Genomic DNA, 19,172 nt, shown 5'->3' on the forward strand with positions numbered 1-19,172 from the left:
TTTTGGGTGGAGTGGAGGTTAATTCTAGGCAGTAACCATGTTTGATAATATCTTTGACCCACCTGCCCGTGGTGATGGAGTTCCACGTGGACAGGAACCTTTGTAGCCTTCCCCCGACAGGTGTTATGTGGTCGGGAGGAAGGGAGAGGGCGTCACTGTTTGTTCTTGGGGGAGGACCTGGTATTGCCGTATCCGCGTCCTCTGCCATTTGTGCTGGAGCCACGATATCCACCCCGGGTGTTTTTATCGTAGGTACTTTGTGTGTTGCCCTTGTTGTAGGTTTGCTGTGACCCCTGTCCTCTACCTGCTCCTCTATTTGCGGGGCGACGAAAGGAGCCACTCCGAAAGGTCTGCGTTTGGATAGCCCCCATGGACTTTGCAGTGTCTGTGTCCTTTTTTATTTTTTCTAGGTTGGTGTCAACCTCTGGTCCGAATAAGTAGTCGGGGTTGACCGGCTGATTGAGGATGTTATTTTGAACCTCAGGTTTGAATCCAGAGATTCGTAACCAGGCGTGTCGTCGTAACAGGACGCTGGTGTTTATTGCTCTGGCAGCTGTATCTGCTGCATCCAGTGCACACTTGATGGATGCGTTCGTGAGGAGTTGTCCCTCCCTGATGAGGATCTCTGCTCCCTCTTTGTATTGGTCAGGGAGATGTTGGAGTAGGGTTTCTAATGTGTCATAGTGTGCGCGATCGTAGCGAGCTAGGAGCGCCTGGGTATTGGCAATACGCCATATGTTAGCTGCCTGGGCTGCAACCCGTTTTCCGGAGGTCTCTAGCACCTTGGACTCTTTGTCCGGGGGAGGAGCATTCCCAGTTGTCTGCGAGTGCGCCCGTTTGCGAGCATTAGCGACTACGATGGAATCCAGAGGCAACTGGCCTCTAATGTACGTAGGGTTCCCAGGCGCCGACCTATATTTGTCGATCCTGGGGTTTATTACTCTTGCCCTGGTGGGTTCTTTGAAAATGTCCTTTGCTGGTTTGAGGACACCTTTCAACATGGGTAGAGTTTTGATATTCCTTTCTGAGGATGCGAAAGTATCCATTAGAAAATCGTCCTCGATTGTGTCAGAGTGGAGTTGCACACCATGATTGGCCGCAGCACGTTCAATGAGGGCGTTTAATGCGGCAGTGTCCTCTGTGGGAGACGTTTTCGCGCCATATAGCTGCGTGTCCTGTGTATCCATAGGTGCACCCGGGTCTACAGGGTCATCCCAAGCCTGGTCAGGGTCCTGTTGGCCTTCAGGGTACATCTCTCTGGGGTAGGGGACGTCGTCGCCCATGTAGTCCTCCAAAACGTCGGTTTCGGAGAGTGTCGGAGAGAAGGACTGTGGATCTGGGTAAGAGGTATGGAGACGTTCGTAAAGAACTGGTTCCGAATCCGCTGGCAGCTTTTTCTTTAGCGGGATCCGGTAGGAGTCCAAAGCTTGCTCGGAAGATATTCTCCGCTTGTGGAGCATAATTCTGCCGGTGTCGGCATCGATGATGTGGGACGGTGACGTCTCCGTAGGAGAGCGTTCGGCAGGTGTGATCCTAGTTTGGGTGACACGTGTTCTGATTTCAAACAGTTTGGGCGCCGTGGATGGCGGCAGGCCAAAAGTGATGTGGGGTGGTGCTGGAGAAGCTTTTTGAGCTTTTTTCGGCTCGGAGCCTGACGTGTCCTGGAGGGCTGCCTTTTCTTTGATGCGTTGCAAGGACGCTGCAACTTGTCGCACCTGGAACACCGACGGTTCTTTGGCGCCGAGCGGTTCTGTAGAGGCAGGCGTGGACTTCTTTGGGGCCACGGGGTCATCGAGTCGAGGAGAGGTAGTAGCTGTCGACGGCGTGGATGATTGGGCTTTCGGTGCTGCTTTGAAGTGGTGTGCGACGCAGCGGCCATTTTGACTTTCGTGGCCGGAGCCGAGTGTTTCGGTGCCGGGGGCCGAGGCGGTTTGGCGGTACCGATGGCCTTTTTCCGTGTGTCGTCGGCTGCTGCGAGTTCGGCACCGAAGTCCCGTTTGGTGCGGTCGGTGCCGACGGGTTTGGCTAGCGTCGAAGGTGTAGTGGGCTTCGATCCGACCAGTGTCAGTTTCGGTTTCTGTGGAACCGATACGACTTTTGGTTTCGAGGAAGGGAAACCAGTCGTTTTGGGTACTAATGGCTGTCGCTGAATGTCCGAGGCCGGGCCAGAGGGCGGGGCCGAAGAACTGCGGGATAGGTCTTGGGTAAGGCCCGAAGGCGATCCCTCGACCGGAGCCATAGACTGACGCACTGGGATATCCTCCGTCTGTACGGGTAGGCCTTGCTCGTCAGCGGAGCTCCTTTCTTCGGCCCCTAAGGCCTCATCGTAGTCTCCTACCTCGGTGTCGGCTTCTTCCCTGTGAAAGAGTTGTTCTTCGATGTCTTCCGATCCGGAATCGTGTTCGGAAGCGGGGCTGGAGGGTAGGTTCTCCACGCCTTCCACATCTTCGTCCTCGGCGCTGAAGATGTTGGTCGGGGCCGGTGCCGCTTGCTGCGCTTCAAGTCTCGCTGCTCGTCGATTCCGAAGAGTCTTTTTGGATCGGAATCGGGCACAGGCCATACATGTGGATTCGTCGTGATCCGGTGAAAGGCATTTGTTGCACACCGGGTGGACGTCGACATGGGGATATTTCGCATTGCAAACAGGACACCGCTTGAATGGTGTCCTCGATTCCATCGTCGATGTGGGGTCGATGGTCGGATATGATGCAAAAAAGTTGTTTTTGAAGTCAGTAAACTAACAAGTAACTGTCGATACCGATCGGGAACAGTACCGACGCGAACTAAAGGCCTTTTGGCCTGAAAAAAGTTTTCCCTAACTTGAGTCAAGATAAGCACATCCGAACCCAATGGCGGAAAAAAACAATCTGAGGATGGAGAGGATGCCCATGCGCACTGTGGTCCAGGGGAGGAGTCACCTATCTCAGGATACTTCGAAGACTCTTCCAGGACAACAACGTGCAAACATCCGGACCCAACACTAGGCGGCGATCTATGCACAGATATGAATGTCAGCAGCCCTACATGCCAAGAACAGATGCATACTGGTAAGTAGCATATTCATTACTGAACTACCCCTGTCGACTTCGAGTGCTTGACACCTTTCAGCATTCCGTCCATTATCTTTTTGTGTTGCTGTTGCAAACTATCACCAGAAGGTGTCGCTGTGGTTCTACTAGAAACCCTAGGAGTGCAGACCTAGCGTGAATCCCTGTGCCGCAAAACAGCTGATAAGGAACTGCTTTCTGAAACTCAGAAGTCTGAGAAGTGTGCCTCAAAGCATTTCTAAAATTAGAATATAGTAGAAAAGTAAAGTTTGCGGACACTTTGTTGTGTACTGTGACACAAGTAGATGCTGGTAGCCTTGTAAGTTCTTAAGTACTTTTATTCCAGTTGCACAGCAGGATGGTAAGTAGGTACATCAGCTTGGTAGACCAGATAAACAGGTAGTAATGATGTAGGATAGCCCAGTAGTCAGCCCATGGTCCTATGCCACAGCAGCCCCACCAGGAGCAGCCTGCCTGCTGCTCAGCCCCTCTGTAGCTGTCATACCTCACTCAGTCAGACACCCAACATTCCACGCATCACAGCATTCCCAACATTCTACTCCAAACACACACAGTGGCTGAGCAGCAGGTGGACTGGTAAACTGCAAGATATGAAAGTACTATGCAGGGCATAACACATCCCCCTCCTTTAAAAATGAAAAACGAAAGTGACATTGGTACCAGGGAAAAGCAACAATGCAAAAAGAGGAAACTATACACAAGAAAAAGTAAATTTGCAAGAAATAATTCAAAACTCAGGGATGCCTAAAAGTGTTAAACATCACGAAATAATCAGAAGCAATAAAAAGAAAAAAATAGATTGAGACAATAAGTAGAGTATAGCAAAGGGGAAACAAACCCCGCGACACTGGACCCAAACTATAAAACATTCTGTTGCACAATGCACAGATTACTAATTTTGCAAAAATAGCAAAATTACAAATGTAAGGAATGGTTCAAAACCAGGGATGTGCAATTAAGAGAACATCACGAGAGATAAAGAACCATTCAAAGTAGAGAGAACGGATAATATACAACAGAAAGATTCAGTACAGTAACCCATCCTCTCCCAAAAAAGAGAGAACTGGTGACCCTGCTGTAGACCCCAAAGCCTCTCCCTGGGCAGTGGCAGCTCATGGCACACCCGTCAAGCCACAGGACAGGTGCCTGCCTCGCAGCATCCCGCACAGAAAATGGCGTCCCTAGGAAAGGAGCATCGTGGACAGATGCTGCAAGGACACAGGCGAGGCCACGTCCTCGTCCGGCCACGAGATCATGGCCGCCAGGAAAGGAAAACAGGTGGACAGGTTTACACAGACAAGATGTGATAGGCCGCAACATGTCGATCATCTCCTGGTGAGCTCCAAGACTGCTCTTCGCGGAGGACGGGAAGAGAGCTGGCCCCGGGTCCCTCGGGCATAATGTATTGTTGAAATGAGTGTCTGGTGGCAGCCAGCTGCCCTTGCCACCCCCACGCCTGAATCCCGCACTTTATCAGCCCTTTAATCAAGTGGACAGGCCGGGCTTTAAGTGAGCCGGGTCTCACCAGTGCTGAGCATTGGCAGTTTTTTCAAGGGGGCCTCGAAAGTGGTCTCTATCGGGCTCTGTTTTGTGCCCCTGCACAGGAGGTCCGTGTTTTTTCCGGACTGCAGTGACAGCAGGCACATCGATGTGAGCGTGCTCTCACTGCTCACTTCTCACTAGGGGAGGTTACAGAATTACGTCATGCCAGGTGAGCGTTGTAGGGGAAGGGAAATCCTTTAATGAGTCATTTTCTCTCTGGATTTCCCTTCTCTTTTCAAAACTCAGGAGCAGCAACATTGTCGTGGTGTCACCAGGGCTTTAAGTGGAAGCTTTTTCAATATTACATACAACAAGCCATAGTTACTGCTTATTTATCTTGTGCAACTAACAACCATTGACACAGCCAATAAGCCTGGCTTATTGTAAGTATGATGTTACTTGTTGTATCATATCTGAATGCAATAACAGAAACAGCAAAATACAAGTCGGGCGGCACACTTTGCCAATGTCAAGTGTTGAGGATCACCCAGGATACTAAACCAATAATTTGAATAATCGCTTACTGGGTTGATATTCCCTTCTCTTCAATTCACACTGTTTAAATATCATTTTTCTATGTAGTATATGTCCATGTATTCTGTGGAATGTTTTGTGACTTGTAAATATTTCAATGTATGTGCACTTTGGAGTCCTAAATGTTAGTTCTAAAGAACTATTCTGTGTGTATGTGAATATATGTATTGCAATAAGCTTACACTGATTTTTCATAAACAGAAAATATATAGTTGAATATAAGACACGAGTTTTGCGCTTTTTAGTTTGGACAATGTCTAATTTTCTCATTTGTTGATTGTTCTCATCTATTTGGAGAGACATAAATTGTAAAAATTCCTTAGATTTTTAATAGTGGCAGAACCACCTTTTCACATACATTATTAACCCCCAGGTTCTGCACTAGACTGGGCTACCCCATTGTTTTATATCGTTGGCACACTATGCCAAGCACAGATTTTTTTTAGCTTTTGTGTTTTTAAGCCACGCCCTTAATTGCATTGGCCACGCCCCTTTGAGAGACCCCCTAGTTTTTTCATCCCACAAAGCCCTGTGCACAGGGAAATGTAAACAAACCCTAACAAGCAATCTTTCATGTCTGCGGTGTTTGCAGCTGAGAGGTGACGGCGGTCGAGTAAAGCCGCTATCACACACTTTCACTACAACGTTCTGTGTTAAAAACATGTAAAATGTGAAGCAAATCTGAGAACTTATAACAACCCAGAGCTGGAGACAGATGTGAACACTGATCCCACAGTATTTCCGAAACTCCGCTAAGGTGACAAACTGCCCATTTTCGCTAGTTTTGGACACAGCAATGGCAGGGCAGGCGGTCTGAGCACCGCAGGAGGAGGCTGAAGAGGGCCCGGGTGTGCCCGGGGACAGAGAGGAGACGGAGCCTGCAAACAAGCCTTGGCACGTCCCTCACCACGCATGATAGAAAGTGGAACAGGACGCGCCCCTCGTGACGGCGGACAGCAGCTGGCACAGGGCGGGGTGACTCACCAGAGCGATGGGCGGTGAGTGATGGACAGCAGGGCAATGCCCGCATCCTTGGCGGCCTCGAAGATCTTTCCCTCCACGTCGATGCTGACGGCGCTGGTGCACTCGTCTAGAAGAGCGTACTTGGGCCTGGAAAATGCAAGAAAACACACCCTTCAGTGGAAAGAGCAGACATGTAGTTATATATGCATTTTTATATAGCGTGTACTTTACCCAGAGGTGTTAGAGTGCTTTACAATAGTGCGAAGTACATCAGATCAGACATTACAGGCAACATGATAGAGATGACAAGACGTAACTACTAGAGTAACGCAGAGTGATGGTTACATATTTACAAAATACAGATTCACTACAAATGATACATTGCAAAGTATAGTTGGAGAGAAAAGGTACAGTGTCTTTGGAAGAGAAGGGGGTTTAAGGTAGTTTTTGAAGATGCGGAAAGGTGTGGTAGTGCAAAGGTTTGGAGGAATCGAGTTCCAAACTCTGGTCGCACTTCCTGAGAAAGATTGCGCCACTAGTCATTTCCTTTTGAAAGTCGGAGGTTTGAGCAGTAGGTTTTCGGCATTACCTGCAAGTCTGACTCCACCCGAAATGTTGAGGTGGTTTGCTAGATTTATTTATTTCATTTATGATAGCAAGGGGTGGAAGTATGAACGGCTTTACGGGTGATACAAGCAGTCTTGTATATAATCCTGGCTTCAATAGGAATACAGCGAAGTGTTATCAGCATAGGTGCGATATGGTCATTGCTTGTGGCCCCCTAGACTAAACGCGCAGCTGAATGAAGGATGGATTTTAATGGAGAAAGCTGGATCTTCGGGGGCCGCCAGGAGTGAATTACAATAGCCGAGTCTGGATAGAACCAAAGACTCAATGTTTGTCAAGTCTTGTTCGGGAATGTAACGTCGGATCCCCGTGAGAAGCTGTAGTTAGAAGTGTGCATTCTTGGGCATGGTGTTGATTTGGGATGGGAGGTTAATTCTCTTGTCCAGGATGATTCCTAGGCATTTAGCGCTGTCAACGATGGTAGGTTTGCAGTTGAGAATGTTGAGATTATCCCTCCAAGATTGTACAGGAGGTAGGGACTTTGACATAAGAAGGTACTACGTTTTTGAAGGATTTAGTACGAGGTGGTGAGATGTCATCCAAACAGAGATTAGGGTGGCGGCGAGGAGTGAAATGTCATGTGTGGACACCTTGAGGTAGAGTTGTGTGTAGTCAACACAGAGGTGATGACGGATCCCAGACTTTTGTAGTAGATTGATTATGTTGTCCCTCAAGGCGCTATCCTTGCTCCCACACTATTCAGTCTTTGATGTTGAGAGACAGTTTTCAATTTTGATCAACTGATATCAGCCCACGAGGTAGGATTCAATCCATTTAAGAACTACGCCTTCGATGTTTTAGAGTGCTGAGAAGTGTATAATGGTTTACAGTGTCAATGGCTGCAGAGAGGTCAGGCAGGATCAAGAGGCAAGAGCTATCAGAGTCAAGCGCACCTAGGGCATTGTCGATAAATAGCAGGGCTGTTTCAATGCTGCAGCCTTGATTGAACCCGGACTGAAATTCATCCAGGTTATAGTCCTTGATATGTCGGGAGAGTTGCTCTGCTACACATCTTCCGGTGATTTTAGTAAGAAAAGGGAGGTTGGTGATAGGACGGAAGTTATTAAGGTCCTTCACATCAACAGATGGTTTCTTTAGTAGTGGGGTCACCTGACCCATTTTGAGGGCATCAGGAAAGGAACCTTGGCTGAGAGATCGGTTAATCAGGTAAGAAAAAAGGGGAGCGTGTGGGTGTAAATGTATATTAAGAGGTCACTTGGGATAGGGTCCAGAGAGTGGTTCGAGGGTTTGTTTTTAAAATGTTCTTGAGGAGGGAGTCAGACGTGATGACGGCAAAGCTGTGCCAGGAGCCCTTGGATTTGCAGTCCTCATGTGAGAATGGATGTGAAGTATGGTCAAGGAGCGAGTTAACTTTTGTGTCGAAGAATTGAAGAAATTCTTCTGCTTTCTTGGAAGGGTCATCAAATTTTATGTTAGATGAGGAGGGGGTATTAGTGGTAGTTCTGATTGTCAAAAAGTTTCTTCGGTCTGTTCTTGGCAGAGTCAAGGAGGGTTCTGAAGTAATTAGATTTTTTGCACAAAATGTATTTGTGGTACCGTGATCTTGTGTATCAGGGACTCGAAAGATTAATAGTAAGGGGTGACTGTCTCAGATGGTTTCTTTCATCATAGAGGGACTTATTGAACCATGGGGCAGAGGGTATGGGCCTTTTCCTTTTGCTTTGAAGTGGAGGTAAATGGTCTATCAAGACAGAAAGGTTGGTGAAACATTGGGCAGTCATGTCGTGAACATCAGAGTTGGGGCTGATGTCTGCATCTTAGCTGAATTGCTGCGAGTGTTAGGACGGATGTTTGTGTTGCAAAACCAGGTAGTGGCCCTTTTGGATTGACCCAGAGTAACAACATGAGCGAGGCAGAGTGAGAAGGGGATGAAGAAATGGCCAGACCAGTCTACTGGTATACGGTCCTCTACTGTTATCAGGTTAACTTTGGATATAAGGTCAAGCATAGAGCCCCTGGGATGTGTTGGTTTAGAATTGTGCTGCACAAGATGATTTCGGATGGGAAATGAGGCGAGCTGGTTGGCAGCCAAATCAACTGAGATGCTCCAGTGGAGATTAAAGTCACCTAGAAAGATCGGTCTATCGGTTTGTTTGTATTGGTCATTTGCAAAGTAGATAAATTACTCAGTGAAGGCAGAGCGGTCACCTGGTGGGTGATAAATGGCGTGCATCCCCATAGGGGAGCTGTGCTGACCAAGAGGTTCCAAAGTAAGGCATTCAAATGTAGATAAAGAGATACTGTGTAGTTCTCTGCATTGAAGAGAATTTCTGAATATGATCGCGACACTTCCCCTGACTTTGCCAAGCCTGTCAATCCTGAAAATAAAATAGTTAAGGGGGAGCAGAAGATCGAAGAGATAGTGTGGGAAGTGTCATTAAAGCATGTCTCGGTGAGGATGAGTAGATAAAGTTTGTACTGAGTGATGTGTCTGAGATTTCCAGCTTGCGTTCTGTTGCAGATCTGCAGTTGTGAATCATACAACACAACTCCAAGCTGGCGGTTTTGGCAAGGAGGGGGGGCAGGGCTTTTAGTAATGATGGGAATGGGGTTTCTAGAGGTCGGGGTTGTAAATGGATGCAGTTTGGTTTGGACCAGGGAGATGGTAGGTACAGTGCGTTGATTTGTGTTGTCTGGAGAAGAAATGGTGGTGGTTGGGGGGGGTTAGAGGTATTATAGCTAGCAAGTAGACTGGTAGTTTCAGTTGAGGACAGGTTATGTGAAGCTTTTTGGGCAACACAGACGCAAACTTCTCGGAGTTCAGTGTATGGGGTATTGTGTTTTCACCAAGGGGAGTACGGAAACAAGTACAGTGGACATTTTAGAGCCTAGGTGGGAGAAAACGGCTTCACGCTGGGAGATTGTGGAGTTGAGGATGCCTGGTTTATTGTCAAGGGAGTGCACAGCTGTGTACGTAATGTTAAGCTACTCAGTAGGAGCAATAGATTTTGTGGGAGGTTCATCTTGAAGGGAAGCATAAGGAAGGGGGGGGGAGTAGTACGGAAAGGTGGGGAGGTGTTGGATTGTGGAGTGGAGGGTGCAGAGTGAGGTGATGTAGGTTGGAACTGAGAGTGGGTGCTGCTGTGTACAGAAAGATTCTCCGGGCATTCTTCGAAAGAAGCAGACATATTGTGTAGTAGTTGAGGAGAGGAAGGGCGAGAGCTGCGATGGGAAGACTTGGGCTAGTGGGGAGGGAAGGGAAGAATAGAGGGGCAGAGGGTCTAAGTAGTAGGAAATTAAGAGAGGGGAGTGGGGTGGCAGTACACAAGCTGGATTGCAAGCAAGGGGCCTTAACTCCACATCAAGCATGCCCATGCGAAGTCACAAACACCACAGCACCAACTGCACTTAGCACTGGCAGTGCATGCTGTTTACCAAAGCCACAGCACTATTCTCAGTGTGCAGGGCACGTGTGTGTGTGTGTTTGTGTGTGTGTGTGTGTGTGTGTGTGTGTGTGTGTGTGTATGTATGCATGTATGTGTGTGTGTGCAGGGTACCTGTGTGTGTGTGTGTTTAGGAGGCCTGTGTGTACAGAGTACATGTGTGTACGGTGTATGTGTGCAGGGTACGTGTGTAGGGTGTATGCGCACAGAATGCACGTGTGTAGGGTGCATGCATGTGTGCGCAGGCTACAAACACACTTTCCCTCCCAGGGCCCACATACTGAGCATAGGACTGGCCGTCCCTTGACAGCCCAGAGGCGCCGGCTGTGCTTGTGCCATTAATGCCAGAGTGAGGACCAATGGCGCCGACCAGACCCGCACCTGTCACTCTGGTCAGTGTAGCCTGGTCTCTGGTGATGGATGCCACAATGAACCAGGAGAGCCGGGGATTCTTGAGGCGTCTGGTAATGTGTCGTCCCCCTCCCAGATTACGGGACATGTCAGGGGCTCTCAGAGCTGCTTCTGACGAGAAGTTTGGCTGAGGATGACCCCCCCCCACCCCTCCGCTCCTCAATGACTCGGTGATGAAGAGTAGGATGTTGTGCTTGTGCAAGGTGTGGTGCTCTTTCCGCCTTGCTGGGAGAAGGGTCTGTGCAGTAGTTTGGAATGCCTGCAGGATCCTACAGGTCCGAAATGTGTGTGGGGTGGAGGGACACATGCTCTTGGCACCCACCCTCGTGGCAATCCCACCTTCTTGGAAGGACACTGCTAGTTCCCTAACATTGAACATCTGTGCACTATATGTGCCAAATGTACTAGTGACTTACCTTCGGTAACGATGTATCTGGTAGAGACGTTGTCTAGCCACAGATTCCTTAACTTAGAATATCCCCAGGCATCAGGCTGGATCCGGAAAACTTTTTTGCTGCAGTACCTCTGCGCGCCAGGGAGGGCGCCACACGACCCCGCCCGGACGTCGTCCACGGACGTGACGTCAGTGAGGTCATATAAGTCCCTCCCGGCTCGCTGACAGTTTTCTTCTGAGAAACTTTTCCGCGACAAAACACGGAGCCACCAACAAAACTGTGAAAGTATGGCAACAGTGTGCGAAGGATGAAAAATCCGTGAAAGAAGGTGGATGGTGTAAAACACCATCATAAAAGACAGTATCAGACACTGTTATGTTAAATAAATTTATATCGCGCTCAGCTACTCGACAGTGTCCCAGCTCGTGCAGAGGTAAAGGCAGACAGTACCAAGGAAACGTCTAAAACAGGAATGTTTTAAGTTTTTTTTTTTTTGAACATCACAAGATCCTGAATGCTCCTAAGTGGCAAAGGAAGAGCATTCCAGGCTGCACTAGCTTTCCTGACAAGGGAGCAACTGCCCAACCTATGGCGCTTGAATCTGGGGGTCTGCAACAAGAGTTGAGAGGAGGATCTCAGCTGTCTGGCAGGGGAGTAGAAAGCAAATCTATCCTGGAGATACCTCGGGCCTTTGCCATAAAGGGCCCTGTGGGCAATGGAAAGCACTTTGAATTGAATTCGAGCCTCCACGGGGAGCCAGTGCAGGGAGCGCAACTGGGCACGCACACTGCACCTTTTTGACAGGCCAAGCAGGAGTCTGGGGCAGAGTTCTGAACAGCCTGCAATTTACGTAAAAGGTACCCAGGAATGCCCACATATAGGGCATTCGCGTAGTCCAGGCGAGATAAAATTAAAGCGCAAACCACTGTTTCCTTAGCAGGACCTGGGAGAAAGGGAAGACATTTTCTCAGGGCCTTCAAGGTGCCAAAGCATGTCCCGACAAGCTTGTTGAATTGTGTCGATAAATTCAGATTTTCCGAGAACCAGATGCCTAGATTTTTTGCAATATTATTTCCTGCACTAGGCAGGGGGAAACCCGGAGGCCACAGCTTAGCTCTGAAGTTGACCGGAAAAGTTCTATACAAAAGAACCTCGGACTTCCCTTCATTGCACTTCAGCTGGGCCAGCCAATGGAAGACAGAGGCACAACAGTGTTGTGCCGCCTGGACCGATTCATCGTCTGTTCTCCAAGAGAACAGCAGTTGGGTTATCATCGGCGTAAGCCATCACCTTAGCCCCCAGTGATTCCGCAGTGGGGTAACATAGATGTTGAATAAAAGGGGACTAAGGGATGATCCCTGCGGGACACCAGTGGCCAGCTGCTGAGGCTCCGAGGCACACGGAGGAAGCCAGACCTGCTGCGTGCGGGCTTCGAGAAAGGACCTGATCCAGCCCCAGACAGAACCAGAGACGCCAATTTCCAAAAGGCAACTGAGGAGCAGAGCGTGCGGCACCGTGTCAAATGCCGCCGAGAGGTCACTGCCCACATATACTAGAAGAAGCAAAGGCAGCGCCGAGCTCTGAGAAAAAACCCCGCACAGCGAAGCGTTAACCCTCTGCACAGGCTGAGTAACAAGGGAAGAATATCGCAACAGGCAAGATCGATTGTCATTACCATGTAGAACTGAGCCGACCAACAAGGACGGGACACAGGAAGAACAACAGTCTACTGTGAGAAGGTATCAAAAGAATGGTATTCCCCTATAGTAAGGGAAGGCCGAAACCTAGCCCAGCAGATCCCCAAAGAAGGAGACTACAGAGGAGACAAGAGTCCTGACTCAATGGAGAAGGCGGGAGGGAGGGAAGCAACAGGAGAAGAGGAAGAATCTTCAGAAGAAGGAGAAGAAAAGGCACCGTTTTACAGGAAAGAAGCTACCTGGAGGGAGGCAGCCGCATATGGCAATTCTTAAAGAGGGCACAACACAGTGAGCACCCTGAAAGAAACCCAATGGCAACTAAAAAGGAGGCAAAGTGGAGAAACCACCTGGCAAGGTCCTCGCAGAACGGTGAGGATGGGTGGGTGTTAAGGAATCTGCGGCTAGACAACGTCTCTACCAGATACACCGTTACCGAAGGTAAGTAACTCGTACATCTGATAAGGACATCTAGCCGCAGATTCCTTAACTTAGAATAGATACCACAGCCATACCCCAAAGGGGGAGGTGGGTCTGCGACAAAACAACAGAAAGTGCCCGAAGCACTGAGCCGGCAAAGTGATGGACCATGGGGAAGGCTGTGGCGGAACAGCCAGACAGCAACCCAAGTGGCTCGAAAGAGCAAAAGACAAGACCTCCCAAACTGGCAGAATGGCGCAACTCCATACCCTTAAGAGTATGAGATGTATAAACAGCACTAGCCATATTCCAGAACACAAGAGAGAGTCCCGAACGAAGGAGGGAGAAGGACTACTCCTGGCTCAATGGTGCATTAAGTGGACACCAACGAGAGCTAGAGGATAACAAGAAGAAATGTAGCCAGAGCCTACCAGGCTAGCCCACGCAAGTGAGGCCGGAGAGGCCACAGCCAGGAAGCGAAGGGCAGAAGGAATTGAGCAACATTTGAGAAGAACATGCGGGAACAAGACACGCCAAGTGCACACCTAGTCACCAAAAAGTGTGACAGGGACAAATAGCATCATTCTGAAGCACGCTGAAGCAGACCACAACTAAAACATGCACAGAGCAGACAGCCACGGTGAAAGCTGAAATGAGCGTGGAACTGCCCAACCAGGGAGCTTGAAGGTCGAGGCGAGAACTCACCCCGAAAAACAGAGATGCAGGGTACAGCACCTGGGACAACCTCCATCAGAGGAGCTGTCCCGCAAGCACAGGAGACAGAGTAGAGTGACGCCCAGTAAAAAAGACACAGCCGAAGGGAGTGGCCGCAGAGACACTGAAAGTGCCAATAGGAGCTGTGAACAGGAACACGCATAACTGTGGAGAAGAACCTCAGATCTCCAGAACACATCCACCCCCTACAGAAGAGGGGAACTGTTTTAGAATAGGCCAAGAAAGAAGCATTGTGAAGCGGGTGGACCATCACAGGGAGTGGAACGCAAGGAACCCTTATTGCGCTGCCGAATCTCTTCTATTGGCCACTTCTGAGGGCGCTTGTGTTGACCTCCTTCGTGTTCTCCGTGATGGCCGTGATTTGGCGGAATTCACAATCCACTCGGCCTTGGATACTGCGGATTCGTTAGGGTGGGCTCTGGCTGGTTCAATGGCCCTACGGCGCCATGCTTGGCTGCGGGATGGTGTCTTTCCGGAGAATATCCGGGAACGCCTTGTGGACCTACCCTTTGATAGGGTCCTTTTGTTTGATGCCACGACGATTCGGCTGTTCAGCGCCTCCTTGCGGGCTTTCGTCCTCCCCCCATAGCTCTGCATTTCAAAGGTTTCCATTTCACATGATCTGGGGTGGTTGCCCTTTTATTTGGCGTCCACCAGTTGCACTATGCATTTTTTAGGCTGGCGGTAAGCCTACTGTGGCGGTGTTCCACATATGGCTGTGTTCTGTTCTCTGATTGTGTTTTGCACTAAGAGGTGTTCCCCCTTGGGGATGTGCCATACTCCAGGTGGAGTACCTGTATGCTATTGTATAGCTCTACTATGAGCCTGGACCGCGCCCAGCGCCAGAACCCCTGGTCGCCGCACCCGCCACAAGGAACGCCGCCACTACGATGCACAGCACCCTGAACGCTCAACCCCGGACGGACCCACACCTGCTTCAAGGCCGCCCCGAAACGCACACACTGCCCCTTCACCTGCCGGAACTGCAGCTACACCAGCCTCAGAACTGACAAACCACCGCCCAAAAAAGACCTCGACCACTTCCAATGCATACTTCTGAACACCCGCTCCGCACGCAAGCACGCCGTCGAGCTCTGGGACCTGCTCGACACAACATCCCCGGACGTCGCCTTCCTGACAGAGACGTGGATGAAGGACTCCTCCACACCAGACATCGCCATAGCCATCCCAGACGGCTACAAGATCACCCGCAGAAACCTCACCGATGGAGGAGGAATCGTCATCGTCCACAAGAACAGCATCAGGGTCTCGACTAGTACCGACGACACTCTCAGCACCGCCGAACACATGCATTTCCAGATCCACACAGACCCCAACTCCACCCTCAGAGGCACCCTTGTCTACCGACCCCCCCGGACCCCGCCCCCAGTTCAGCGACTCCATCGCCGACTTCATCAGCATGCACGCCCTGACCTCCACCGACTACATCCTTCTCGGAGACCTGAACTTTCACCTTGAGAACAACAACGACAGCAACACCACAACTGACAACCTCGCCAACCTCGGACTGAGGCAATTCCTCACCACACCCACCCACTCTGCCGGCCACACGCTCAACCCAGTCTTCTCCTCAAGCCCGCATGTCTCCTTCAACCACAGCACCGAACTTCTCTGGACCGACCACTGCTGCATCCACTTCACCTTCCAGAAACCCACCACACACCACCGCACCCAACAGATCCCCCGCCACTGCTGGAGCAAAATCACCGAAGATCAACTTCATGCAAACCTCGCTCTCAGCCCACCCACCGAACCCTCCAACGCAGACGCTGCCCAAAGCCTCAGACGCTGGATCGAGGACTGCACCAACACCCTCGCCCCGCTGAAGAAACCCCCCCCCCCCACAGAGACACCAGCAAGAGGGCAAGCTGGTTCACCCCAGAACTCCTAGCCTCCAAGCAAGCTTGCCGGAAGCTAGAGAAGAAACAGCACAGTGAACAGACCCCGGACAGCCTCGCAGCACACAAGTACGCCATCCGCAACCACCACCACCTCATCAAGGCTGCCAAGAGGACCTCCTTCAAAGACCGCCTCGACAACAACACACACAACAGCAAGGAGCTCTTCAACATCATGAAGGAACTCTCCAACCCCAGCTCCAACACCAACCACATCCTGCCGTCGCAAGCCCTGTGCGACTCCCTCGCCACTTTCTTCCACTGCAAGATAGCAGACATCCACGACAGCTTGAACACCCAGACAGCCCCAACATACAGCAACACAACAGACTCTCCTCATATCATCGACTATGACCCCCTGCTAGCCTGGGCCAGCGTGAGCATCGATGACACCATCAAGACCATGAGCACAATCCACTCAGGCTCTCCTTCAGACCCATTCCCGCACCACGTCTTCAACAAAGCAAGCAGCTCCATCACACCCCACCTGCGCAACGTCAGCAACCTCTCCCTCGAGACCGCGACCTTCCCAGAGAGCTGGAAACACGCAGAGATCAACGCTCTACTCAAAAAACCCAAGGCAGACCCAAGAGACCTCAAGAACTTCCGGCCCATCTCTCTGCTCCCGTTCCCAGGTCATCGAGAAGATCATCAACAGCCAGCTAACCCAATACCTCGAAGAAAACAGAATCCTGGACCCTTCTCACTGAGGGTTCCACAGCAACCACAGCACTGAGACCGCCCTCATTGCCGCCACCGACATCAGGACCCTGCTGAACAACGGTGAGACCGCAGCACTCATCCTCCTAGACCTCTCCGCTGCCTTCGACGCCGAACAAGTTACTTACCTTCGGTAACGATGTATCTATAAGAAACATTAGTTAGATTCCTCACCTTAGAATATCCCCAGGCGTCAGACTGGATCCGGAAGATTTTGTGTCAGCAATACCCCTTGCGCATCGCTAGGCGTCGTCTGCGGCTCCGCGTCAGTCGTCGGCGTCATGCGCCGGAATGACGTCGGAGTACTTAGATGCCGCCCTCGCGCGCTGACGTCAGTTCTTGAACATAGCCTTCCGCGCCAGGAACGCAGAGCCATGCAAGATACCGACACTGGTGCCAAAAAATTCTAGGGCCCTGAAAGGGATAGCCTTAACCCTAGATGTCAGTTCGCAGAACGGGGAGGATGGGTGGGTCGGTGAGGAATCTAACTAACTAATGTTTCTTACAGATACATCGTTACCGAAGGTAAGTAACTTGTTCATCTGAAAGAAACACGTTAGATTCCTCACCTTAGAATAGATACCCAAGCAATACCAACCCCGGTGGTGGGTCTGCGAACCAAGATCACACCAGAAAGTCCTGGAGGACAGAACGGCCAAAGAAGCCATCCCTCCGGACGGGACTGTCTAGGCAATAATGCCTGGCAAACGTGTGCAGCGAAGCCCACGTTGCCGCCTGACAGATGTCCTGCAAAGGGACCCCCCCGTCCCAAAGCAGTAGTAGCCGCTGTGGCCCGAGTAGAATGGGCGCGCAGCCCAATAGGCGGTTCCTTTTTTGCCAAGGAATAACAGATTTTTATACACAAAACGACCCACCGGGAGATGGTCCGTTTGTGTACAGCTTTTCCCTTCTTTGCACCCATGTAGCCAACGAAAAGCTGGCCGTCCACTCGGAACTGTTTAGTGCGGTCCAAATAAAAGGAGAGCGCACGTTTTGGGTCCAGACGGTGGAGCCGTTCTTCCTCTTTGGAAGGATGCGGAGGCGGAAAGAAGGTGGGCAAGGTGACAGATTACCCAAGATGAAAGGGGGTCACCACTTTCGGTAGAAAGGAAGGACGAGGCCGAAGGACAACCTTGTCTGGATGAACAGATAGAAAAGGAGGCTTGGACGATAGAGCCTGGAGCTCACTCACCCGTCTAGCCGAGGTGATGGCTACCAGGAAAGCAGTCTTAAGAGTTAGAAGACGAAGAGGACAATTGTGAAGAGGCTCAAAGGGAGCGCACATCAGGAATGTCAAGACAAGATTCAAGTCCCACTGAGGCATTACGAAAGGAACAGGAGGGAACGTGTGAGTAATGCCTTTAAGAAAGCGTGACACTACAGGGGACTTGAAAAGAGAGGGCTGATCTGGAAGCCGTAAGAAGGCAGAGAGAACAGCAAGATAACCTTTCAAGGTGCCCAGGGCAGAGCCCTGCCGGGCCAAAGAAAGAAGAAAGAGGAGAACCTCAGAAAGAGGGGCGGAAAGGGGATCCACAGCCTTTGCTGTGGACCATGCCATAAATTTGTTCCACCGGCAGGGGTATACCGTCTTTGTGGAGGGACGCCTGGCTGCCAGAATGATATCACAGACTTCAGGAGGCAAGTCAAATGGCATCAACTGCCGCCGCTCAATCTCCACACATGGAGGTGGAGGCTGGACAGGTTCGGGTGGAGGACCGTCCCCTGCTGCTGCGACAGAAGATCCTCCCGAAGGGGCAGACGTATCGGAGGATCGGTCAACATACTGAGTAGCTCGGGATACCAGTACCTTCGTGCCCAATCCGGAGCCACCAAGATGACTTGGGCCCGGTCGCGCTTGATCTTCTTCAGCACTCTGGGCAGAAGTGGTATAGGCGGAAAGGCGTACAACAGACCGCAACTCCACTCGCGACGAAAAGCGTCGCCGAGCGAGTGCCGCCTTGGAAATTCCAACGCGCAGAACTGCTGACATTGCGCGTTCTCGTCGGTGGCGAATAGATCTAACCAAGGCTCTCCCCACTGCTGAAAGAGACCTTGCGCCACCTCGGAGTTCAGACGCCATTTGTGATCCATCATGCACCGGCGGCTGAGTTCGTCCGCTCTGGCGTTCAGAGAGCCCGCCAGATGTTGAACCACCAGGGTGATGCCCTGGTGTTCCAGCCATGTCCAGAGGCACAGAGCCTCCCGACAAAGGGTCCACGACCCCACCCCGCCCTGTTTGTTGCAATACCACATGGCGGTGGTGTTGTCCGTGAACACCTGCACGACACTTCCCCGGACAGAGGGAAGGAAGGCTTTCAGTGCAAGTCGGATCGCTCTCAGCTCCAACAAGTTGATGTGGAGGCGAGACTCCGCCGGAGACCAGAGGCCTCTGATCTCCGCCTCTCCCATATGGCCACCCAATCCCAGGAGGGACGCATCCGTCACTACGACATGCTCCGGTAGGGGTAGGGAGAGGCTCTTGCCCGTGACCCAATCACGGTCCGTGAGCCACCACTGCAACTGCTGTGCAGTGCCCTCCGAGATCAAGACATGGTCGGACAGGTTGCCGTGATGCTGGGCCCACTGAAACTTCAGGTCCCACTGCAGAGCCCGCATGCGCCGCCTGGCGTGATGCACTAGTAGGATGCAGGAGGCCATCAGCCCCAGAAGCCGCAACACTAGCCTGACCGAAACCCAGGATAGAGGCCGAAAGATGGGAATCAGGGCCTGGATATCCCGG

At 51.0% G+C, this 19,172-nt stretch overlaps 1 protein-coding gene across 1 annotated transcript in view; it reads right to left on the reverse strand.

Moving 5' to 3' along the window:
- The window catches only part of ABCD1 (ATP binding cassette subfamily D member 1), a 220,729-nt gene that overhangs the window by 26,857 nt on the left and 174,700 nt on the right, over positions 1-19,172 (reverse strand). The window contains exon 9 of the mRNA XM_085629793.1: positions 6,129-6,254. Within this exon, the coding sequence (XP_085485919.1) occupies positions 6,129-6,254 (126 nt within the window). The remainder of the gene's footprint in view (positions 1-6,128; positions 6,255-19,172) is intronic.

The sequence above is a fragment of the Triturus cristatus genome, chromosome 10 (genome assembly GCF_964204655.1).
Source record: "Triturus cristatus chromosome 10, aTriCri1.1, whole genome shotgun sequence".
Classification (NCBI taxonomy): Eukaryota; Metazoa; Chordata; class Amphibia; order Caudata; family Salamandridae; genus Triturus; species Triturus cristatus.